Source organism: Dendropsophus ebraccatus, chromosome 14 (genome assembly GCF_027789765.1).
Source record: "Dendropsophus ebraccatus isolate aDenEbr1 chromosome 14, aDenEbr1.pat, whole genome shotgun sequence".
NCBI classification, from domain to species: Eukaryota; Metazoa; Chordata; class Amphibia; order Anura; family Hylidae; genus Dendropsophus; species Dendropsophus ebraccatus.
The window spans coordinates 11,496,237-11,522,697 of record NC_091467.1 but is presented as its reverse complement, the minus strand read 5'-3'; the positions used below and the strand labels follow the sequence as shown (position 1 = coordinate 11,522,697).

General features: G+C 40.2%; 1 protein-coding gene and 2 long non-coding RNA genes across 7 annotated transcripts in view; 2 read left to right on the top strand and 1 right to left on the bottom strand.

Annotated features, from left to right (window-relative positions):
- Positions 1 to 26,461, top strand: part of LOC138772247 (uncharacterized) — a 334,081-nt gene that overhangs the window by 126,501 nt on the left and 181,119 nt on the right. The gene's annotated exons all lie outside the window — the stretch shown is intronic.
- TOX2 (TOX high mobility group box family member 2) overlaps positions 1 to 26,461 on the top strand; it is a 99,819-nt gene that overhangs the window by 14,862 nt on the left and 58,496 nt on the right. For 2 of the 4 annotated variants that reach the window (XM_069951799.1, XM_069951797.1), the window contains exon 2: positions 18,251 to 18,316. The exons of the other annotated variants lie outside the window; for them this stretch is intronic. In XM_069951799.1, coding sequence (XP_069807900.1) covers positions 18,251 to 18,316 — 66 coding nt within the window. The remainder of the gene's footprint in view (positions 1 to 18,250; positions 18,317 to 26,461) is intronic. 4 annotated transcript variants of the gene reach the window in all.
- LOC138771797 (uncharacterized) overlaps positions 1 to 26,461 on the bottom strand; it is a 69,498-nt gene that overhangs the window by 35,851 nt on the left and 7,186 nt on the right. Inside the window, exons 2-3 of one of the 2 annotated variants that reach the window (XR_011359680.1) lie at positions 6,688 to 6,767; positions 515 to 567 (exon numbers count right to left, since the gene is read on the bottom strand). This is a non-coding gene — a long non-coding RNA (uncharacterized lncRNA). The remainder of the gene's footprint in view (positions 1 to 514; positions 568 to 6,687; positions 6,768 to 26,461) is intronic. The other variant, XR_011359681.1, reaches the window with a different exon arrangement.

Sequence of the window (26,461 nt, the reverse complement as noted above, 5' to 3'; positions counted from 1 at the left end):
TTAAATTCAATGGACTTTCAATTAAGCGGCCCCCAAAGGCCAATTAGTAACCAAACTAGAATAATGTACAAACAGCCGTCATTGCACTAAGGGGAGGCCAGGCTTCTAAATAATGTCCGTTATTTTAGGCTCAAAATGACGGACATCATTTTAAACAGAGCTGAAAGATTGTTGTGTGACCATAGCCATAATGTGATAACTTTATTCTTCTGGTCAATACGATTAAGACTATGTTCACACAGTGTATTTTTTAAGACAAGAATGGTCGTTGTTGGCGTTTAAAACAACTGTTGTACTTGCCTTAAAATAATGCACTGCATTGAACTATATAGGGAACAACGGCCGTTGTTCACTTACTGTATTAACAATGGCCGTTGTTTCCCTACGGCCACACAAATAATTGATGGCCTTTGTTCCCGCTCTGTCCACTTAATGTATGGCTGTTCTGACAGCTGTACACTGCATGGACCCAAATGTGCCCCCATTCCAAATAAAATAAAATGATGTTCCTTACCATATCAGCCGCAGGAACATGTCAAACAGCGGCCGTTGTTAATACACATGTGCCTAAAAGTATACCAATTATTTAGGTTTCTTTCACTACTTTAAAATAATTAGGAAAAAAAAAGTATAAAACTCACAGCGTACACTGTGTAGAATCAATACTGTTATACTATAATAGTTTGGACGTTTTCATAAATCGTAATACCACATTTAAATTTATATTTTTTACACTTTCCCTTGTTATTTTATTGTATTGAACTGTTAAATCGGTGATCTACTAGTACAGTCTGCCTATGGCAGTACTAGCAGATCTTTTATGGCAGCCATAGAGACCATGCAAGGGTGCTGATTAGAGATTAACAAATCTCAAACACGATTGGGTTAGCCCAAACCCGAGCGAAAGACATTGGATTAGTAGTGGCTGCAGAAGTTGGCTGTAGCTCTGAGGCCGCCTGGAAAACATTGATACTGCCCTAGGCCATAGGTTGTATCCATGTTTTCCAGATCTCCCTAGGGCTGCATACAATTTCTTCAGCCACTGGTAATCAAATGCCGTTGGCTCAAGTTTGGACGAACCCAATTGTGCTCAAGATTTGCTCATCTCTAGTGCTGATCAGAACCAAAAAAAACCCTCCATACTATGACTGCTATTGATTACAGCATCTAGAAAGCTAAATGATTATCAGTCGACATCGGAGATCACTCTAATGCCTGTCAGGTGTTAATGGCAGCACCAAAAATGTATGTCATGTCGGGAAGAGGTTAAAGGTCAGTAAGTAAATTTTAGCCCTGTGCTTATAATACTAGAAACTGCAACTGGAGCTTAGGGCCCTTTCACATGGCCTGATGAAGGGCTGATCAGCAAGATCACATGATGAATCATGTGATCGGGCCACACTAATGATCACTGCATCATTCATGTGGCCTATTAACTTTATCATAGTCGACCATACACAGGAAAATGTGCAGCCGACTAGCGATGATTTAAATGGCCGCACAAAAGATGCGATCAGCCAATGAACAAGAGATTTCCTGTTTGCCGGGTAATCACTGACCAATTATCGACAGTAAGCACTCTTTGTCTGCCTATAATCCGTCTGTGTAGATGGACCCTTATGCTTCATATTTCCAGTCTTTTCTTAAAATCCCAGTTTCAGTCATTATTAGTGTTGAGCGAGCACTAACATGCTCCCATTGGAATGAATAGGAGAATGGAGCATGTAACCAGGTGCCCCCTGTTCGGCAGAGTCGGGGGTGTCTGTTTCACCTATTACAATTTTTTTGTTCTAATTTTTGCATATTTCTTGAAGGGATGTTTGAACAAAATATACAAAAATTAGAATGAAAAAATTTTATAGGTTTCTGAAAGAACTCTGGTGGTATGCCAGCAATTGCTTAGTGTTTTTCTTTATGAATTTTTATAAAATTTTAAGAGATTTTTACAACAGCCTTTAAGCTAGGCCAAAGAAACAAAGTCAAACAAGACAATGGGGGTGATTTATGAAAGGGTGTAAATATACACCTGGTGTAAACTGCCCACAGCAACCAATCACAGCTCAGCTTTCAGCTCTGGTAAAATATAAGAGGAGCTGTGATTGGTTGCTGTGGGCAGTTTACACCAGTTGTATATTTACACCCTTTCATAAATCTCCCCAATGTATACAAGCCATAACAATAGAGCGTGCAATTGCTTAGAATTCTAATGTGTCTTGCAGAAACCTATTACATTTTTTCATTCAAATGTTTGTATATTTTGTCCCTTAAAGGGATGTGTAATTGAAGTATACAAAAATTAGAATGAAAAAATCTAAAAGGTTTCTGCGAGACACATTAGAATCCTAAACAATTGCCGGCATACCGCCAAAGTTCTAATGTGTCTTGCAGAAACCATTTAAATTTTATCCTTCTAATTTTTGCATATTTTGTCCCTTAAAGGGATGTTTAAAGGAAATATAGAAAAATTTGAATGAAAAAAAAATAAAATAATAATAATGTTGGGAGATTAGTTATTCCTTATCGTTATCCACAGTCAGTTGGACATGACACGCCCCCTTTAAGTGTCCTTCCTGGCACCGTAGTACACAAGACTTCCATATGCCACCACCAATAGGGCAATTTTTCTCCACACATCCCCAGTCTGCTCCCTCCTTCTACTTTTTATTGTACCGAGTTTCTAAAAATAATTGCCTGCATCTCCAACATGACTGGTGCTTCATATGTAAAATTTATGAGCTTCAGTGTAAGGAGAAAAAAAAAACACTTTTTCATTGCATTATTCATGTCACACTTATAAGTTCAAGCACAGAGGTTGAAAAATAGGGCAGAACAGACACCTTGATGTCTTAGTAAAGGTGGATTTGGAGTTAAATGTAATCAGGATTTCACTTGTATCGCAGGCAAATAAACAGAATTATTAGTGGATATATTAGAGAACCAATATACTATAGGGATTCCAAGGCTTGGATCAATGTAATCTTGAGAGCTCCTTGTCAACCAATGAAAGAGCTTTAAAGGGGTAAAAAAAAAAAAAAAATTGTCAGAAGGTGCCAAAGATTTGTAGTTTACTTCTATTAAAAATCAGTCTGACACAGTGCTCTCTGCTGCCACCTCTGTCCAAGTCAGGAACTGTCCAGAGCAGGAGAGGTTTATTTATGAGAATTTGCTGCTGCTCTGGACAGTTCCTGACATGGACAGAGGTGGCAGCAGAGAGCACTGTGTCAGACTGGAAAGAATACACTTCCTGCAGGACATGCAGCAGCTGATAAGTAATGAAAGAATTGAGATTTTTAAATAGAAGTTAATTAATTAAAAAAAAAAAAATTAAAGCCTTAAAGTCAAGTCATATGTAGATTTTTACATACTATGTATCACAGCAAATATCATCGTTGGCGTTTTACCACTTCAAAGTTTACCATGATCTGCTTTACATATGACATGGGTGAGTTCTGGGAAGCTTACTGAGTACATGAGAATATATAAAATGTGCCTATTCATGTAAAGTGGAATACTTCTTTAAACCTCATCTATGCATGAGTGCTATACAGGTGAATAGTTAAAGGGGTTATCAAAGCTTAGAAAAACATGGCTGCTTAACATTGATTCACTAAATAACACACATTACAAAGTCATACAACTTTGTAATGTGTGTTATTTAAGTGAATGACCCCCTTCCCCGTGTTCCCTTCACCCCGAGTGGTGCATTCCAAAAATGCATGCAAATGATAACATTTTATACTTTCTGATCACATCACCGAATACGTAAAATCAAGGCGGTGTTCTGAACAGTGAATCAGAGTAATGGAAAGGGATTGCTGCAATCAAACTCTGTATTTTCATACTGGAAACAAGTCACAGACATGATCATAAATACATATATATTTATATATATATATATATATATATATATATATATATATATATGATTTTATATATACATATATATATATATATATATATATATATATATATATATATATATATATATACAAAAAACACCTATAGCAAGTGACTTTTGATGTCATCCTGGTACGTGGGTTAGGTACCCTGTCAGTGCTGCTTCAGCCCTGCAGTTAGGAAGCACATCAATAACAGGATCCGTCTCTCATGTATATGTTCTGTATATATGTTCTATCATAACAAGCAGCACAATGTTGCTATGTACTTTATCTTTACATTTTGCGAAACAGCCAAAAAGTTCTGTTATGACTAATCTGAAAAAAAAAAGCATGATTTTATTTTCATCTATCATTCCGGCCTAGTTGCCTGACAACCCTATAACCCTACACAAGACATTAAGCTGATGTCAGAATCTTCACCCTTAAAGGTAAAATTTACTGAGTTCCAAATAATTTTGGGGAAGAAACAAGCCGCTCCCAATCTGAAGTCTGTTACATCTGGTTCATCCCGACCTGCATGAGGCATTTGATCAGATTTACTAGTGCAAACTTAGACTGGACAATCTTTAAATATTCTATATTTATTAGGCTATGTTCACACAACGTAACTTTTGCATAAATCATGGCCACTACTGTTGCAATTTGTAACAACGGCCGCGATTATTGCAAAAGATACGTTGTATTGAATTAATAGAATCCTGGGCGTATAGTATACACTCTGGCCTGGATTCCAACCGACCGCATGAAAAACTGACATGTCAGTTTTGTGCGGCTGCTATTGAATAGCGACCACACAGTCATGTCAGTTCACACAATGGAGAGTGCGGCTCCGGTCGCACTCTCCATTGTGTGCAATGGTGAATTGGGATGTGGGCGCACAAGGGGGGGCGCCCGCATCCCAATTCAACAGAAATGAACATCATTTCGGCCGGGATGATCTTCACTGACACCGGCCGTTCTGTGACACGGCCAGCTGTTTGTTAAATCTGAACTGTCTAGTTTGCTGGTGTAAAGTTTACACCATCTAGTACTTGGCTTGAAGTCCGCAAGAATTTTTTCAGCCAAATTCAAGTGCATTTTTTTGGTGCAGAATAGACCATAATCCCATTTTTTTCCTAAACCCCGCCCCCTTTTCTGTACCAGGCAGGAAAAGTACCTGAAAGTGGTGTAAAAGTGTCTAAAATGCACAATAAATGTGCATTTAACCATCGACATTTAGACATATATATATATATATATATATATATATATATATATATATATATGTGTGTGGATAAATCAGACTTGGGTTTAGACAGAGGCAGTGCACAGATTTGTGCTTGCTATGGGACAAGGCCATTTATACTGCTTTCTGTGCTGGTATAGAACCTATGATGAGGTTTAGATACTACATGTACTTATTTGCTGCTAGTAAGAGATTTATTTTTTTCTCCCCATATCTGCACTGAGATGAATGAGGTATATATATATATATAATAGACAGCATAGGACTGGAGCTGGAGGCTCGGGGCTGTATCTCGGTGTGGGCTTTGCTTATTTATTGTTGCAGTGGTAACTTGTGTTATGTTACAGGTTGGTAAGTGGTTGCGGATTTAACTGTCACAGATGGAGTGATATGTACAAACCTACCACAAAGCCACACTTCCTGCAACTCCTCTCCGAAAGGTGCGCTCACACATACACACATTTTATAGATTAACTATATACTAATATATATATATACACACACGTATATACTTGTGCCTGGTGTTGGCTTCATTCAAGCTAATCTCTGTAAAGCCCTCTAAAGGCCCTACTACACGAAACAATTATCGGCTGTATTGTTTTTATGGCTATCAATTTGGCGCCAAAATTTATGCAAATGATGACTGTAATTTGCATATTACATCACATTTCGTCACCAAATTGACGACAGTTCAAAAAGGCGGCCGTAAAAAGGTCAAAATAAGACATTGCGGGAACATAGCCTGTACTTGTTTCATCATATTTTAGGGATTAATAATGTAATGCAGGATCCCAGCTAAAAAAAAAATTTTTAGCGCCCACTACGACTGTTCACAATGTGAGTAGCCATGTTTGTAATTCCCATACCGGTGGCTCTCTTTTCAATATACAATTTTATGGTCTTACTCCGATACCATGTGATCCCTAATCTGACTTAATGAATCTTAAAGGGGTACTTTTTCTTTTAACTGGTTTCAGAAAGTTATGCAGATTTGTGATTTACTTCTATTTAAAAAATCTCAAGTTTTCCCATATTTATCAGCTGCTGTATGTCCTGCAGGAAGTGGTGTATTCTTTCCAGTCTGACACAGTGCTCTCTGCTGCCACCTCTGTCCATGTCAGGAATTGTCCAGAGCAGCAGCAAATCCTTATAGAAAACAGTACCCCTTAAATGAGGTTCCCCCTTCCCCCTGTTCTGGTTCGGGCAATGTTCTCCGAACCCGAATGCTCCACATTTGACTCCCTGCAGCAGCAGAAGTTGGATGCTGTCCTATGGCCTACAGCTGTTTTCCAGGACTCATCCGGGCTGCAACCAACTTCTGCAGCTGCAGGGAGTCAAATGTGGGGCGTTAGGGTTCGTAGAACGTTGCGAACCCGAAACGGTTCAGCATCTCATCTCAACACTATTCTGGGCTTCACCATCCTGGTCGCTCAGTGAGACTGTCATGGCTAAGGTCTGCCCATAGCTGTAAGAAAACCTAGATACAAATACTCCAGCTATCTAGGGACTGGCAAGGTGCCAGACTGTCAGACCGTGTTATTGAATGTTTTGCAGATTACTTACCAGGTTGTCACTGATCATCTGCAATGCATCATCAGCCCTTACAAACATGGTTTATGTGACGGCCCCATCCACAGTGCAACCTTCAAAAAATACAGATAACTTCTTAATTATTTGGAATTTTTGACATTTTTTTTATAAACTGTCGGATTGACAGAAATGATTGAGTCAAAACTTAACAACATTGTACCGCAGGACTATAAAAGTACTTTGTCATTTGATGTTAGAACATCAGCGTCTTTCACCTCGCGAGCGTATATTCTGATATGACGGTGCATCATTGTTTATTCTTATCACGGCATCTACGATATATAGCGTTCTGGGTGCTAGAAGTGCAATGAGGAGTTAAAAGGTGAACTGGGGTTTGTTTATATACGCATTCATGAGATACAATGGTGTTCGGGAGTCTGCAGGTGCAACCACAGCGACCACAGATCTATCTGCTTCCAAGAGCGCTGTAGGCTTCTGTCCTAGCCTCATCTCTTTGTTTCTTTGTGAAGATCAGGTATGATGATTAAACAAGGCAAATTAGGGAGGGGGGTTATTGTATTTAGGGGGCATAACAGTCTAGCAAGGTTTACATGTATAACGTTCCAAATGGCCGCTCATACAAGGCATGAAGAGGTGTAAATTGAAGCTCTTGGGCCCCAATGCAACGTCTGTAATGGGGCACCCAACTACTATGTACCATTTATAATACTGTTGCAATGTGGCAGCGGACTCTTTCGGTCTCCTCAGGCTCTGGAACCAAGGACCCAGATGTGACTGCTGCCAGTGGAATAGCTACCATAGAGGCAGGGTAGGCAGTTGCTATGGGGCCCGTGTAGGAGGGGGGCCCGGGGGATAAGGTAAGAGCATGTGTCCTTCTGCTTAACCCCTTATGTACTGCATTGTGTAAGTAACCCAATGTTTACTTACATGCTGCAACACAAAAAAGGGTTAACAAGCAGTGGCTGAAGAAGTTAGATTTGGTCCAAGGGAGTGCGGGAAAACATGGATATAGCCTATGGCCTATGGAGGTAGTCATGTTTTCCAAGACTTCCTAGGGATGCATCCAACTTCTTAAGACACCAGTATCTACATGCAGAACGATCGGACTCGAGCATGCTCCAGTTGCGCTCATCTTTAATATACAGGGTTTGGCTTCCAGCACGGAACCTTACAGGGCAGGGAAGGGTGGAGGAGAGAGGAGCCATGCATGCTGCAGCTTAGCACCACTTGATGTAACCATGTAGTGTGTTCTGTCTAAGGCCGGATGTACGATAGCTTTTATCATCGACTAGCTTGTTCTCTATGCAGGGCATCCATAGTTTTCTTTTACACCCATATGTGGCCACTGGAAACACCATGGCTTCATGTTATTAGGCACGCTTCCCAGCACATGAGGGTTTTGTCCTTTTCCGATAGCAGTTCATTGGCAGATTTCTTGACTGCTTGACCAAGGAGGATGTAACAATAGGTAACGGTATGTAACAGGATGTTACGGTATCTAAATCCCTTCTATCAATGCTGAAGTGGTTGATCCCACCAGTTGGCCTCATCTTGGTCTTTTTAAGAGCGCTGAATAACCCCTTTAAACAACTCTTGTTCCTCCTTGTTCTGTCCACGTTGTTGCTTCTTGAGCGACCTAGAACCAGCCTATGATTACGATAAAGTGTTCTGGATCACTCTGGTTTTCATGAAGCAAATGTAAACTTCCTGACCAATAGATGTCTCAAAAACAGCCTGACTTGGTCATGTACTTTACAGTTCATAGACACCAATAGTAAATCAGAAATGTAATTTTTGTTTCCCTTAGGAATTGATATTCAAAGATATTAGCAGATGATACCATCAAAGACAGTAGTCTATTGCGTTTTTTCCTTCTAATATTAGTACATTTTGTTTTTGACATCCCTTGAAGGTGAACCAGGCACCCTCAGCTATGCCGAGCAGGGGGCTTCTGGTTAAATTGCTCCCATTGATTTTAATGGGAGTCGAGCCCTGAAGCATTTTAGTGCTTATATCATAATAACTATCATAAAATATTTTTGTAATTTTTATATCAGCGATAACAGGAGAAAAGAATAAAATTCTCTATACGGCCAGTTCCTTCAGTATGGCGTTAACTAAAATCTTATTTCTGAGCTATTGGTGCCAGGAGCCATATTGATGCCTTTCCGATGGTGTCACACATTGACAATAGTGAGAAAACAATCGCAGCCCGGATTATAAAATCACACAATATAATGGCCTAGTTAATGCTCTCCTTTAGAATAATGAACCTTCCATGGGTTGTTGTCTTTCCACAGTTGTGAATGATGCTTTTTTGCTTCTGTTTGTTCTCTGCCGGAAGTAAAGATTTATAGAGATAACTAATTATATTCTGGAGGAAACCAGAAGTATTTTTTTCCATGCGTCTTATCTGATGGTGCGGTGACAGGAGGAAATTCATAGTACCTGACAAGCTGAGCCTTCTTAAGGCTCAATGTTATCGCTGGATCTCTGTCTTCCAGATTCAGTTAAATTGGTTTGATTTCTGTAAAGCTTTCGCTGACAAAATAACCTAATTTGCTCATGCAAATCTCTCGGAATCTTCTGAACGGCGGTATTCTTTGTGGTCTCTGTCCAGGTTCACGTTCAACACCTGTTAATAACATATTTCAGTTGCACTTATACAATGTATGGAGAATTCATTCTATAAGGCACGGACTTGTCAACTAAACAATCCTGTTGAGTCCAATTGGTTAGGCATGGCACTTTAAAGGGAATGTGTCACCTAAATTTTCTTTTCCTGATTAGAATCAGATACTTAAAATTGTGTTTTTATTCTCATCTGTTTCTATTTTTTCATTTAAAAAATTTTTATTTCACTTTTTGTACATTGTTATGGGGACTGCCATATTGTCTGAGCTGTTTAACAGCATTTAGTGACTTGCTTTACAGCCAGACTCATGGACATAGACGACAATAGACAGACTCTGTCCCCTTGAGATGAATGTGAGACATTACTGAGCGCGCTCTGTGACCTTTGAAGAGGTCATTCTACAGGGAGCTGCTATTGTATCCTTTATCTACTTGTAGTCACATGATGCTGCAATGCTGTACAGATCACTTTACAGCAGCCTCCTCTTATCACCACAGACACAACAGGAAGTCTCGGCTTAGTTTTAGCCCCAGTGGTGAGAATGAAAACTGCAAGATAGCAGGATTATTTTATAATATAGTTTTTGGTTTTTTTTTAAAGGAAAATTAGAAAAAAGTCACCAAAAATTCTTAAAAATATTTGTAACATAAAAACATTATTACAACAATATATTGTTGAAAATATTTATTAATTCGGAAGGTATACAATTTTTTTTTTTAATTTGAGTTGATAAAGTCTCAATGACAACAACACTTCCCCTGACAGAAACTAGAAGTGATGTCATCAGAGTATTGTAATTTTAAAAAGAACAAGCGGACGCCTTTTCCTTTTTTTACTGTGTGTGAACATAGCCCAGGTCGAATAGAGGACTCCACTATTGTTTTTCTATAGTCCAGAGCCAGGCCAAAAATTAATATGGACTTTTTTTTCTGATGTGACTTTTTGTTGTGATTTTTCATTCGTCTCTCCTCTGTTCGGTCTTGTATATTATGTTTGTGGAAAGTAAAATCCATTTTCCTCCATATCTCTATGAGACACTACTTATTAGAATGCACTTCCAGTAAGGCTTCTCTTTCATCTTTCAGGTCTAGTTTCTTTTCACATAGTAAATTCTGTAGTCTCACCAAATCTCGAATCCATAAGCATAAAATAGAATTCTGGACCTTTGTGCACAGTCCCATTTCTAGCTGATCTTGGCCTATAACCAGGCCCGTATTTAGCCCACTCTCCAGTGCCATGTCTCCCAGTACCTTCATTCTGAATATCATAAAATCTGGTGGAAAAGGAAATTTTAAATGTAAAACTAAAACGTCAATCATTGAAATTCTGTTTTGGTTTTAGAACAATAGTGCCATTGTGTGTGGTCACATGGTAGTCACATGGTGGTCACATGGAGTCCAACAATTGATGTAATTGTTTCTCTGCTAATAAATGGGGGAGCATGCTTGCTGTTATCGTCTACCTTTCCTAGACAAAACCTGAGTCCCTTGTACAGTGCTGTATTCCTGTTCTTAATTGTTATCTAGCTGTGATGAGTGTTGAGCGGAGAAGCTGAACTGTTCCGGACACAATAATTGACCTTTAAACAAGCTCTGATGTACTGGATTGGCACTCATATTGTGCATGGATCTATATGTCTGAAAGGACCCTTGAAGAAAACAGCAGGAAGGGAGAAGGGTTAAACTCCAATTCAGATTGTGAAATGTGTGGAGAGAATCCTTGGAGGACAGCTCACACAGGCTGGAGATAGAGAGAATAGCAGATATAAGGCATTATGCAAGAGAGACTTCATACAGCAAACTGTAGAGGCTATAGATGTAGAACTAAACAAAGATTATAATAAAACTTAAGGAGAAAATGTCCCTTAGAAGCATAATAAAAGCATAAAGTACAAAGCAAGAATTTAAAAAACTGGCTTTTTAAATGTTTCCATAGTTTTTAGTGCAGGACTTTATTATTTGTAGTACTGATCTCCTTTTCTTGTCCACTCAAATGCAATGGCAACTTCTGCATCGCTTATAGTTAGGTCCTTGTTGTCGGCAAGTGCTTCCACATCAGAGAGAAAATGTATGGTATAAATATAGTTACGGATATAGTATACCAATATATTGTTAGCAGAGTTGACTTCAATTCCCTTGTACGCAAAAAAAACAGCTACCTAGCATTGTCCATATAGCTCCTTTATGTACTGTACCCTAATGAACCAATCAGAATGATCAATACTGAGTCCACCTTGCTGCCATCACGTGTCTGTAAATTGAAATTAGTTTTTCCCTGTACTATTTAATGAGGCTGAGCAATTACAGAGAACAGCTTCCAAACGCGAATGTTTGTGGAAAACAACATGTGCATAATTAGTCCTTAATGAGCCATTGTGTGTGCGGTATTTTTTTCCCTGTTAAACGTGCAATTAAATTTATAATGGTTTATAAGATGTAAAATAGCGTGAAAAGGGAGCAGTGGATGGAGGCTGTACTTTTAACCCATCCTGTGCCAGATTAAAAAAAAATATATATATATTTTCTTTACAATATATCTTCACTTGGATATTGAAAAAAAAAAGAAAAGAACTTGGGATGATCCCCAATTACTCACGTTGATATCGTGCATAAAATAATGTCCAACACGGTGGGGACATTTCGTGAGTAATGGCATTAAGAAAATTTACAAAGACAGAAAATTTTTGAAAAATTCTACTCTCTAAATTCTACTTCTTTTCCTGCTTTGTCACAATTGTCTAGTAGTAAAGCAGTCAACATTTCAGAAATTATCAAGAGACTAAAAATAATCAAGACAATCGGTGAATTTGAACTATTGATCAAGCAAATCGCCGCCCTAGGGAGTCCTGGAAAACATGGATACAGCCATAGGCCATAGGCTGTATTCATGTTTACCTGGCAGGTCTAGGGCTGCCTCTAACTTCTCGAAACGTGAGGAGTCAAATACCGAGTGTTTGGGTTCAGACAAATGTTATGGAACCCGAACTGTAGGCAAGTTCGCTCATGAAACACAACCACAACCAACCAACAGAGATGATCGAACAGAGGAAAATCTAAGGTTCTATAGAACTCGAACCTTGTTGAACCTTCCGCATTTGATTCCCGATGCCTTCCGGGTCCTTGGGGAAGGCATCGGGAATGTTTTTTCCTTTCCCACGGACCGGGAAGGCATCGGGAATCAAATGTGGAGGGTTCGACAAGGTTCAAGTTCTATAGAACCTAAGATTTTCCCCTGTTCGATCATTTCTACCAACCAATCACTAATGAAAACTGGACAGAAAACAAAGGTTGGGAGATGCTATAAAACCAATTGTCTCTCTATGGTCAAATAATTGTGCGTGCATTGGGGAAATTTTACGTTAGTTTAGGGGTGTTTAGGGGAGACTAAGCATTACATAGTACCCATTCGAATTAAGGGGGTTATGCAGGCTTAGAAAAACATGGTCGCTTTCTTCCAGAGATAGCACCACTCTTGTCTTAAGTTTGGGTACAGGTTTTGTAACTCAGTTCCATTAAAGTGAATAGAGCTCAATTGCAAAACCGTACCCAAACTGGAGACAAGAGTGGCGCTGTCTCTGGAAGAAAGCGGCAACATCAAATAATTTCCCTCATCAACCCTGGAAACCTTTACATTGTTATCATCAGGAAGGGAAGCACTTCAGGGCTACAGAATATATAGCCATGGCCCCTGGTATGAGAGATGATACCAACATACATGATATATTGTTTCTCCTTTTGCATATACATTGCTATGTTGGACATTTCGTGCTTGGTCACATTACATTGTCTCTTGGGTAGACACAGCAATGACTTTTTGCTCGTATAACTGACCATAAACAAACATAATTCACATATCCCAAGTCACATAAAATCTCACGCCATTCTCACCACTATTACCGGTCCTAGTAAATCTGAAATATTCATTGCCAGAGGCCGAGGGAGATGCTGACATTTGCCACTGTGTCACCTAAGATTTGTAGAGCATCTGTTGCGGGGGAAGTATGTGATATACATTGAGAGTTTTCATAGAAACCTAATGGTACTGCCGTATAGAGCTGCCGGATGAAATCATTGTCAGCCTTAATGTATAGTGCACTATTTATTATGCCCTGAAATATCAGGGAACAAAGCCAGAAATTGGTGTTGATACTAACTGGAAAGGATTTCAGTGCATCACCTCTAAACATGGGTGACGCTATAAAGGGTGTCGATGTGGCGGTCTCACCCAGGGAAGTCATTACACCAAAAATTAGTGTATCCTCAATCGGACCTGTCCTATATTATAGAGGGGGGTCATATCTGATGGCAACAGGTTTCCCATGCTCAATGCTATATTCACATAGGGCATGTAATATTTTAGTGAATATGGGTAGTGTTGAGCGATCTTCATGAAAGAACCCGGGTTTGGCAACTTCTCCGAACTTGAATGCTCGGCATTTAAATCTCCGCAATCAGAAAAGGTAGAGACTGCCCAAGGACTGCCTGGAAATCATGGATACAGCCTATGGCCTATGGCTGTATCCAGGTTTTCCAGGACTTTCTAGGGCGGCATCCAAATGACGCATATTCGGGTTTGGAGAAGTTGCCAAACCTGGAAACTTTCACTCAACACTAAATCTGTCAATACCATAAATGATTGGCCCCATTCGGGACAGTAGCCAATGTATGATATTTCCTCTAGAAATATTCAGGGGCCACAGATATATAAATTCTGAGGAAATGAATGGAAAACTGTATTGTCCGAGCAGAAAAAAATCCATCCAATAATCTCATTTTTGAAATCTTTGGTAACCCAACACGTCTTGGATTCCACATGTAAAATGTAAAGATATCAAAGAAGACTGTGCCTATAGTAACTCTATAGTAACTCTATAGTAACTCTATAGAATTTCTACAGTGAAGGTAGGAAGGATAGAAACACTTAAAGAATAATAAAATGCCATCTTGGCCACCAGCTCCAATGGTCTACGTGGCGTCCTTGGACTTGGTGTCGGTAAGACACAAATAGCATTAACATGCAGAAAAGGGAATGTTCAGTGCCAAAGGTTACAGACAATAGACTACTAATATTTTTCATACTTGCTATACAGACTTTGTGCAACCCCCATAAAACTGAAAAGTCCGACGCATTTCTAGTGCCTAAGTGTCTTTCATCAAGGCTATCCACTATAACCTTGGTAAAGAGTGCTAAGGTGCTAGAAACATATGCATTTTTTCAGCTTTACAATGGTTACACAAATCTGTATAGCAAGTTTGAGAAGTATTTTGTCTCTGTCCTTTGGCGATGGACCTTTCTTTAGAATAGAAACACTCCGGGAATGTAACAATATCCATTGTCCCGAAAGCAACTGGTTTTGCCTAATATGCTAGTTTAATAACAATCTCATGTTGCTTTGCTAATACCTAATCTTGACTTTCCAACGAAGCAATACAAGTGGTGGTTCTTATCCATAAAGATAGGCAATATGCCCCCTACCCTTCTTGCCTCCCCACGTGGAAGCTAATCCGCACAAAAAGGTCGAATAGGCCAGATCCCGGCTCAGTGTTGTTATCTGGATATAAGCCATGAAAATCCATGAACATCCTGCTTCCACTGTATAAAACCTGTTGGAGCTAATTTTTTATAGAAATCCTAGACGTTTTGTAGTAACAAGACATTTGTACTCACTGAGCCATGTTCAATAAGACAAGCACCTGTTGCATAAAGGGTGGTCTTATAATTGTCGGGATTATAAGCCTAGATATTAATGTCCCTCATCTGAAACTCCCAAAGTCTATTAATGTTATTCTCCGCCTGTAATTCTTGTAATAAAATTGATTAAAGTCACAGCCCTGGCTTCTTCAGTTGGTGATTCAAGGAATCTGAAGAATTTCTTCTGAAGTAAAAAGCTTGATACAAAGTATTCTCTTCTCTTATAATTTGCTTCCTTTGCCCATTTCACAGTGATCTTCATAATGGATTCTATTCAATACTGGCCAAGTGTAATATCTAACCTTGGTTTGGACAAGAAAGCATTTATCTACTCCCTTTCTACCATACTGCATAGATCACTCCCTGACAATATATTACATTGGCTAACAATGAGCGATTGATCGTTCTTATTGCGCCTTGTTATAATTTATACGCTTAATTTGAGTTCTTTATCCAGTCAAATGCATGTGTATTTTATAGGTTTCGACCTATTGGTTCCAATAGTTGTTAATCCATCCAGGATCGGGCTAATACTTCTAATACAATTGCACTGATCTCCCATTAAGATCAGTGCAGTTTACATTATACAGCACTGATCCATTAGATCAGTGCTTTATTGCTCTGGGCTGCTGCAGCCCAGATCCATAGATTACCAAGCCGGGGTCAGTGTCATTCCAACGCTGAGGCCTGGCATGATAAGTTGATCGCATCCGCGATCTCATTGCGGGGGGGGGGGGGGGGGTGCAATCCGTCCACAGGACCACCAATGATGGGGGCAAATAGCCGTTTAAATGCAGCTGTCAACTTTGACAGCCGCAACTAAATGGATAATTAGTGAATGCTGCAATTGGTTAACTGCTGCAGCCCCCGGGTGCTATCAGAGCTGCTGCTATCACCTCACAACCCCTCTCTGACACCCCCACCCACCCGACCCAGGGCGTACAGTTATGTCCTGGGTCATGAGGAGGTTAATTATAGAGCTGATAAGGTTGAGTCGGAGTACTTGTCTGCTCACCATTGGCACTGAGCTGCTTCTTTCTATGCATCACTTAAAACATGACACATCAACATTAGTTTGGAGTGACTTGACTTTTTCAATGTTTGAGTGCTTGACTAGAGTAACCAACCCCATTGAAATCAATGGAAGACATAAGCATTTAACACGATACCCCCTGCTTGGCAGAGCAGCAGGTGCCTGGTTCACCTATTTAATTTTTTCTTTCCATTTTTTTTTGTATATTTCGTCCCTTAAAGGGATATGTAAATAAAATCTACAAAAATTAGAATAAAAATAATTTATAGGTTTCTGCAGGACACATTAGAACCAGCATACCGCCATAGTTCTAATTTTTCTTGCAGAAGCCTATTACTTTTTTTTTTTCATTCTAATTTTTGTATATTTCCTCCTTTGAATGGATGTTCAAATAAAAAACATCATTTTAATGGACAAAATGTACAAAAAATAGAATGAAAAAATGTAATTGTTTACTGCGGCGTGTCGGAGATATAATGACGCTCGAGCGATTGTTTGACTGTCAGTTATTGAAGGTGTATGGACACCTTTACCAAACACTCGTGCTTGGCCACGCATCAAGCTCAATTAAGCACCCCAATGCTTGATGTAGCACTATACTCGACCGAGCAAAGTCACTCAACACTAATCAACTTGAACTTTGGTCTATTAAAGATTATCTTGAATTTTTCTTAGATAATGTGGCTTTACTATACAGATCTTTTTTACCTTTTTTTTTTTTGACTCGCGGTGGTTAGAGAAAATGCTGACCGTTCTGGGTTTCACAAACCCGGACTTACTGTAAATTTGCTCTTCTCTACCTAAAGTGTTAAAAAGGTTAAAAGAAAAGTAAAAACAAGAGTAAATTCGGCCGATTATCACTCGGTGGAATAGAGAAATTAATCAGCCGATGATCGTGTCATCGGCTGATCGTTTATTTAGGCCCAGACCTAAAATCATTGGTCACCCACCGCGCATCGCTTCGTGAAATAGAGGTGCGCGGCGGCAACCGACCATTTGAGAAACAGCACCATACATTACCTGGCAGGGCTTCTCCTCTGCTCCGTCTTCATCCCGGTCCCGCGGCGCAGCATCAACTCCAGAGCGGCCTGTCTGAGCTGTCAGACCTCTCAGCCAATCATTGGCCAGGACCGCCGCGGCCAGTGATTGGCTGAGCGGTCTGACCGCTCAGTCAGGCCGCACCGAAGTTGATGCTTTGCCACGGGACCCGGGGAGGAAGACGGAGCGCAAGAGAAGCCCTGCTAGGTAATGGTGCAAGGGCTGCAAGGATATCGGTAACGATGTCCCTGCAGACCTCGCGTAACGATCATTGGGCCATGGAATAGGCCCAGTAAACGAGTTTACATCATTGATCGGCCCGTGGAATAGGGCCCTAAGACTTTGTGCATGTGGTCATACTATGGACTTCTGTTTTATAGTGCCCACTGATTTTTATGGCCCTACCTAGCAGCTGGGTTCACTTCTAATTTCATACAGAATGGGGATTTTTTTTTTCCTATTTATTTAGAAAAGAAATAAAAAACCCATATAGGCTAGGTTCACACTCTATCACAGTCACATCTCTGACAAACAGAGCTGATTGGACCTCTGCACCAATGGACAAAAATGGAGCTCAAGGCACTGCATTAAATTTAGGGGGTCTACTGGGTTTTCTTCTAACGTCCATTTTTTCATAGGAGTGGACCAAAGTAGATGTAGATTCCTGCGCAAACCTTCAGCAGGCGCAGGTCCCGCTTTACTAAGAGGCATGTATCTCTTAGTAAATCCGCCCAGGTAATCGGGGGTAAGGAACTTAATAAATACACCCCTCAGTATACACAAGCTAGTTTTTTAAGGCTTCTCAACCAACCACTACAAGCAGGCTGGAGGCGTCTAGGGTGTCCTCTTAGCAAAAGAATTATATCCCACTAATTTACTAGATCATTGGAGCATGACCCCCTTCCCATTTTTAAAGGGTACCTGTCATTAGACTTGCGATGGCAGCAATATTCTCTACCAGAAATAGAGGGTCGTTCCAAAACCTTAACTAGTCACTCTACTTCCATAGAGGATGTTCTTCACGTAAAGGCCCATTCTTTCTCTGATATATATATAAAAAAAAAAAAAAAAGCCAATCTCCTAGGCCGTGTTTCCTCTACGCCTGTCTATGTGCTTGTGACCTCTTTGTCCTTGAATATGAGAAAAAAAGGTTTTTAATTCATATTTTTGTCTTGTAGTTTGATGGGGAGAACATGTATATGAGTATGAATGAAAGTAACCAGGACTTCCTTTCAACAAATCAGGTAGGTTCCGCTCTGCTTCCCTTGTCACGCTTGTGGTATAGTGGTTATAGTTTACGGTAGATGTAAAGGTCCTCCGGGCTTCCTTGCACTAATGGAAAAGATGGCTGAGGCTGCTAGAAATCATCCGATTATGTCAGTGACACGATTTCCACCTATGCTGTCCTACCATAGACTTGTCATAATTTTTTATTTATTTATTGTGTTCTATAAAAAAAAAATCTGAAATTGGAATATACTGGTAACTTTGTTGCTGTTTCTACATAACTAGTTTCTTGGATTGTAGTTCACCCCATATATTCCAAAGATTGTACAGAATTAGTAAAATATGGCTACTTTCCCCCACCACCACTTTTTTCCAAAAACAGCACCACCCCAGGCTGTGTGTGGTATTGCAGCTCGGTTCTGCTAAAGGGAATGTGTCATCAGAAAATGTACAAATAATGTTTTTACGTTAAATTTATTTTTTAAGAAGTTTTGATGACACTTTTTCTAATTTTCCATTTTTCTATCTATATTATATTATAATCCTGATATCTTGCAATTCTCATTCTCACCACTGGGGCTAAAACTAAGCTGAGACTTCCTGTTGTGTCAGTGATGATAAGGAGAAGGCTGCTGTAAAGTGATCTGTATAGCATTGCAGCGTCATGTGACACCAGTAGATAGAGGAGAGAATAGCTGCTCCCTGTGGAATGACCTCTTCACAGGTCACAGAGCGTGCTCAGTAATGCTTCACACTTAAGGGGACAGAGTCTGTCTATTGCTGTCTTTGTCCATGAGTCTTGCTGTAAAGCATGTCATTAAATGCTGTTAAAAACAGCCCAGGCAATATGGCCACCCCCATAACAATGTACAAAAAGTGAAATAAAAAAAATTACAGTCAGAGAATAGAAACAAACTAAAATAAAAGAACAAGTTTTAGTAACTGTCTCTAATCAGTAAAAGAAAATTTAGGTGACACATTCCCTTTAACAGTGGACTGGGAGATGGAGCAAGCGATAGCGGAAAAGATGTGACCGGTGTAACATGGGGCTCAGTGGTTAGCACTACTACCTTACTGCATGGGGCTCAGTGGTTAGCACTACTACCTTACTGCATGGGGATCAGTGGTTAGTATTACTACCTTACTGCATAGGGATCAGTGGTTAGCACTGCTACCTTACTGCCTGGGAATCAGTGGTTAGCACTGCTACCTTACTGCATGGGGATCAGTGCTTAGCACTGCTACCTTACTGCATGGGGATCAGTGGTTAGCACTGCTACCTTACTGCATGGGGATTAGTGCTTAGCACTGCTACCTTACTGCATGGGGATTAGTGGTTAGCACTGCTACCTTACTGCATAGGGATCAGTGGTTAGCACTGCTACCTTACTGCATAGGGATCAGTGGTTAGCACTGCTACCTTACTGCATAGGGATCAGTGGTTAGCACTGCTACCTTACTGCATAGGGATCAGTGGTTAGCACTGCTACCTTACTGCATGGGGATTAGTGGTTAGCACTGCTACCTTACTGCATAGGGATCAGTGGTTAGCACTGCTACCTTACTGCATAGGGATCAGTGGTTAGCACTACTACCTTACTGCATGGGGCTCAGTGCTTAGCACTGCTACCTTACTGCATAGGGATCAGTGGTTAGCACTGCTACCTTACTGCATAGGGATCAGTGGTTAGCACTTCTACCTTACTGAGATTAATGAGCCTTTACAAAGCTACATCATTGTGCCACAGGAAAATCACTGACTTGTGCAGTTCTTTAAAGAGGCACTCTTAAAAAAAAGTTTTTAAGTGGACTAATGTCAGAAAGTTATATAGATTTGTAATTTTCTATTTAAAAATTTCCAGTCTTCCAGTTCTTATCAGCTGCTGTATGTCATGCAGGAAGTGGTGTATTCTTTCCAGTCTGACACAGTGCTCTCTGCTGCCAACTCTGTTTATGTCAGGAACTGTTCAGAACAGGAGAGGTTTTCTATGGGGATTTGCTACTACTCTGGACAGTCCCTGACATGGACAGAGCTGGCAGCAGAGAGCACTGTGTCAGACTGGAAAGAATATACCATTTCCTGCAGGACATACAGCAGCTGATAAATATATATTTGTAATTGACTTCTATTTAAAAATATCAAGTCTCCCCATACTGATCAGCTGCTGTATGTCCTGCAGGAAGTGGTGTATTGTTTCCAGTCTGACACAGTGCTCTCTGCTGCTACCTCTGTCCATGTCAGGAACTGTCCAGAGCAATAGTAAATCCCCATAGAAAACCTCTCCTGTTCTGGGCAGTTCCTGACATGGACAGAGGTGGCAGCAGAGAGCACTGTGTCAGACTTGGAAGAAAACTACAACCCCCATCATGCCTGGACAGCCAAAGCGAAGCTTTGGCTGTCCAGGCATGATGGGAGTTGTAGTTTTGCAACAGCTGGAGAGCCAAGGTTCCCTACTACCCCTGAGCTAGACCATAGCTCTCCATTCATTGCGTCTACTAAAGCTGGATCGATTTGCCCTGTAATTTAGTGTCATATTAAAATGAGAGACATAAAATATGGTTAGTGTCACTTTAAACCTTCCATACCCCCCCGCTAATACCGGCTCAATTGCAGGGACGTGTCTTGTTAGTCCCATCCAGATAAGTCACGGAGACAGCTGCCCCTCTCTCAGTGCACATTACGGCAGCTTTTAGGACTGTCCGTGCCTGGAGCAGAAATACAGATTATATAATTCTACCTATTTAAATCAAATCATGGCGACACTCCTGACTGCAACGCAGAGTGAGATTTCCCGTTCCGAGCAGACGCCGGGGGTAATGAAAGATGACATCCAGTCATTGAGCAGTGACCCCTTGACCCCCTCGGAGAGAGAAGTGGGGGTGACACAGGGGGATATAATTTGTGTGTGACTGGGATTGTATACGGAAGCCTGCTATTGTTTGGCCAACACAAAGAGGGGCCTTTTTCTGAAGAGTTAAAGGGATGAATGGAGTGTGCAAATAATTGTGTCATTCTGGGCCGCCGGCCATTGGAGGATTCCTGATGACAAAGCGTTCATGGTTTCATACAGTGTTCCCACTAAGGACCAAAGGTGCGGCCATTGTTTCACGGAGTTAAATGCTTATTTACAGGACTGAGACGACACGACTTCATTAGTAATGGCCGATCTCGGACGTGAACAGAGCACTTTCTCCTCCCTACAACATCTTTGTGGTGGTGTTACTCTATGGTCTCTTCTCCACCGCTTATTCTCTCTGAATGGCCGGCTATAGTCTTCTTTGTATTCCGGTGGATTTCTAGAATGTTTTGTCGACTCATTAGATACTAAGGGCCCGGCCCTGTGTTACATTCCGGTGCTCCCTTGTTTACCCCTCCCCGATGCCAGGACCATTGCTCTTGTCTTCTCCATTAGCCGGGCCACAAAACCCGACAAATAAGCCTATACAGTAGTTTAGAGGCCATAGTGTAAAGTGAAACTGGCTCAGTTGCCCCTAGCAACCAATCAGATTCCACCTTTCATTTTCCAAAGAGTCTGTGAGGGATGAAAGGTGGAATCTGATTGGTTGCTAGGGGCAACTGAGTCAGATTTTTACTTTACACCATGCTGGAGATTTATCAAACATGGTGTAAAGTGAAACTGGCTCAGTTGCCCCTAGCAACCAATCAGATTCCACCTTTCATTTTCCAAAGAGTCTGTGAGGAATGAGGAGTGGAATCTGATTGGTTGCTAGGGGCAACTGAGCCAGTTTCACTTTACACCATGTGTGAAAAATCTTCCCCATAGTGTAAAGTGAAACTGGCTCATTGTGTCTCTTCCCTATCAGAGTCTAATCACTGCGGCCCAAGTGTTATTTGTACACTAGTGGGCAAGACTGAGTGTGACCAGGGTCCTGAGCACTAACAGTATTACAGCAATCATACATGGGGGCTGAGGTAAAGAGCCAAGGTCACACAAACAATAATAAACAGGGGTTGTGATCACAAGCAGTTTTGCAATATACTCCCTTTATTTTGCTATGTTTAAATCAGCCTTATACATATGGCCACTAGGTGTCTCCCTTCCCGTGCTCCATGCTCCTTTCGTGCAGATATTTGGTCTTTTCTCTGTTCAAAAAACACAGAAGTCTCTGTCCTTTGTGTGCTTACAGACAAGGCTTGGTATTGATTGGCAGTCATTCTGGAGCAGGACAAGTCTTCACAGCGCATGTGTACAGCTGCTGCACGTCCACATTTAGTAGCAGAGAATCCTGGGGGTGCTCGCATTGTATGGTCAGCTCTCCTGTCACACAGCACCAAAACCTATGTAACCACACAGTGATATTATACTGACTGACTTGTTACATAACACAGAGCATTGTCTCCTGGTAAGCTGCAGAGCTGATAATAGAATTAGTAATAGGTAATATAATTAGCCTAAGTTATTGTCCTCAGCTGATATACAACCTGCATGATGGACAGGGATCTTCCCTTGTATGAGCAGCAAAGGACGGGGACTTCCTGTGTTTGGTCTCTTGTTTTGAACAGAGAAAAGACCAAATATCAGCAGGGAGGGAGCATGGAGCCCAGGAAGGGAGACACCTAGTGGCCAGATGTATAACACTGATTTAAACATAGAAAACTTGGGCACTGTTTTCATGTTGGTTTCAGAATTCCCCATTTAATTTAATGGGAGCTAGAAACCACAACTTTAATTGAAGAGTTTTTGAAGTGTTTTAGGGAGAGTTTTTGATGGTTGCTTGGGGCTTCTTTTATGGTGTGAACATTAGAGATGAGCGAACCTGGAACATGCTCGAGTCCATCCGAACCCGAACTTTCGGCATTTGATTAGCGGTGGCTGCTGAAGTTGGATAAAGCCCTAAGGCTATGTGGAAAACATGGATATAGTCATTGGCTGTATCCATGTTTTCCAGACAACCTTAGAGCTTTATCCAAGTTCAGCAGCCCCCGCTAATCAAATGCCGAACGTTCGGGTTCGGATGGAGTCGAACCTGAACCCGGTTCGCTCATCTCTAGTGAACATGTATTTAAAGAAAATCATAGCATAGTGACAACAGTTTTGCGGTCTAGAGTACTACAGGCAGAGTATAGTGTGTATAAGTGATGGAGCTGTGATCGAGATCTGCTGCTATAGGATGGTAGATGTCAATGCATGCGCTTAACTGAGGAATTAACTGGAGAAAGTAATGACTAGAACAGGATACATGCACATATCATGGAGTACTATAGGGGGTCATTACAGAAGGTCTTATTGTTTTTGCTAATTAGTATTTTGTATATTTTTTTTACCTATATGATACAATAAAAAACAGCTATGACTGAGAGAGCGCTCATTTACAGGGAACCTGTCACCACCTTCATGGTGCCTGAACCATTGGGGTCAATGGTCATTGTGGCCTATAGATCTAATATATATCTATCTCCTATCTGTCTCTCATCTATCTATCTATCTATCTATCTATCTATCTATCTATCTATCTATCTCCTATCTATCTATCTATCTATCTATCTATTTATCTATCTCCTATCTATCTATCTATCTCCTATCTATCTATCTATCTATCTATCTATCTCCTATCTATCTATCTATCTATCTATCTATCTATCTATCTATCTATCTCCTATCTATCTCCTATCTATCTATCTCCTATCTATATATCTATCTATCTATCTATCTATCTATCTATCTATCTATCTATCTCCTATCTATCTCCTATCTATCTATCTATCTATCTATCTATCTATCTATCTATCTATCTATCTCCTATCTATCTATCTATCTATCTATCTATCTATCTATCTATCTATCTCCTATCTATCTCCTATCTATCTATCTCCTATCTATATATCTATCTATCTATCTATCTATCTATCTATCTATCTCCTATCTATCTCCTATCTATCTATCTATCTATCTATCTATCTATCTATCTATCTATCTATCTATCTCCTATCTATCTATCTATCTATCTATCTATCTATCTATCTATCTATCTCCTATCTATCTCCTATCTATCTCCTATCTATCTATCTCCTATCTATATATCTATCTATCTATCTATCTATCTATCTATCTCCTATCTATCTACTATCTCCTATCTATCTATCTATCTATCTATCTATCTATCTATCTATCTATCTATCTATCTATCTATCTCCTATCATCTATCTATCTATCTATCTATCTATCTATTATCTATCTATCTATTATCTATCTATCTATCTCCTATCTAATCTCCTATCTATCTATCTATCTATCTATCTATCTATCTATCTCCTATCTATCTATCTATCTATCTATCTATCTATCTATTATCTATCTATCTTATATCTTTCTATCATCTATCTCTTATATTTATTTATTAGACATAAGCATTCTCAATTCCAATTATTCAGCATTTAAATACAAGTGACTGAAGAAGTTGGATGCAGCCGTAGAGAGAGCCGGACTCCCTGCATCTAACTTCTTCAGCCACCAGTTTTTAAATTCCGGACCTTCAGCCTCCAGCAGGCTCCTGTTGCGCTCATCTCCACTATCTATCTCTTACTTTCTAACAAATCCACTTTTCACATACCAAAAATGACTACGACAAGTCAAGTAGAAAATGTAAAAAAAAAAAAAATCACAATCTGCAAACCAACAACCCTCCCCCCTCCTCCCCGGTGAACGGCCACAGCCGAGCGCAAGGCTTATCCACACAATGCTGCCGTGTTTACAACAGACAAATCTGCTTCCTTCCAACAATTCTCAAAGAGTTTGAATCTCAGGAAATGTCGCTTTCTCTCCACGAACAATAACGGAACATTTATTATAGGACCAAAATACACCGTGGGCCCAACTGCAGGAATCTTAAAGGGGATATAGGTAGAAAGTAAATGGATGCAGAATTGTTAAAACTTTTAACTAAGTTTCCATAGACTTCGATAGCACTTATAAACACATGAGGTTGGTGCTTGTTACGGAGCTTTATTAGTGACTATGTTATCACTTTAAGTTGGGGGGGGGGTGAAAACTAAAAACTAGGGGGGTGAAAACTGACTATAATATAAAATGATGTGCAGATAGAAGTCGCCATATCCCAGCGATGACCTAATATAATCTCCGATAGTATGCAGGCACCATCTAGTGGCCACCAATACAGACCATGCGGATATAGGAATGAGAAGTTGTGTTTCCTACCAGGATACGGTTTTCTATCCGTGTGAGGGTCATCATACATGTGTGATAAAATGTTTATAAAGAAGCATGTCTTATGGATAAGTCGCCTTACAGATGAGTTGTAAGTAAAATTAAAGGGGTACTCCTGCAAAAATACTTTTCTTTCAACTCATCTAGTTTTAGAATGTTATATATATTTGTAATTTACTTCTATTTAAAAATATCAAGTCCCCCCATACTGATCAGCTGCTGTATGTCCTGCAGGAAGTGGTGTATTGTTTCCAGTCTGACACAGTGCTCTCTGTTGCCACCTATGTCCATGTCAGGAACTGTCAAGAGCAATAGTAAATCCCCATAGAAAACTTCTCCTGTTCTGGACAGTTCCTGACATGGACAGAGGTGGCAGCAGAGAGCACTGTGTCAGACTGAATAGAATACACCACTTCCTGCAGGACATACAGCAGCTGATAAGTACTGGAAGACTGGAGATTTTGAAATAGAAGTAAATTACAAATCTGTATAACTTTCTGAACCCAGTTGATTTTAAAGAAAAAGTTTTTCGCCAGAGTACCCTTTTAAAGTGTACTTGTCATCACATCATAGAGTCGGTGGGCGGGGCCTTAAATCTGTACATTTATTGGCCAATCAACATTCATCTTCACTGGGCCAACTGACATCACCACCAGTATTTTGTCTCTTTTTTTTTTTTGCTGTTACTAAAGACCGAACAGCCTTAGTGACGGAGCCTGGACTGCAGTTTCCTAATAAGTGAGACACCTAGTGGCTGGATGTATAACATTGCATTACCTGTACAGAACAGGCAAAAACATAAGTGAAGTCAATTGATGTAGTATATTACCGCCCCGGCTGATTTAACATTACTTATTTAGAACGGCATTGGCCATTTAAAGCAATACAATATATTGTGGCTGTACTGAAGTGTCAGATGGGTGGGAACGTTATTGCAAAATGGTGTGTGAATGCTGGGATAAAGGGGTGTGGTTA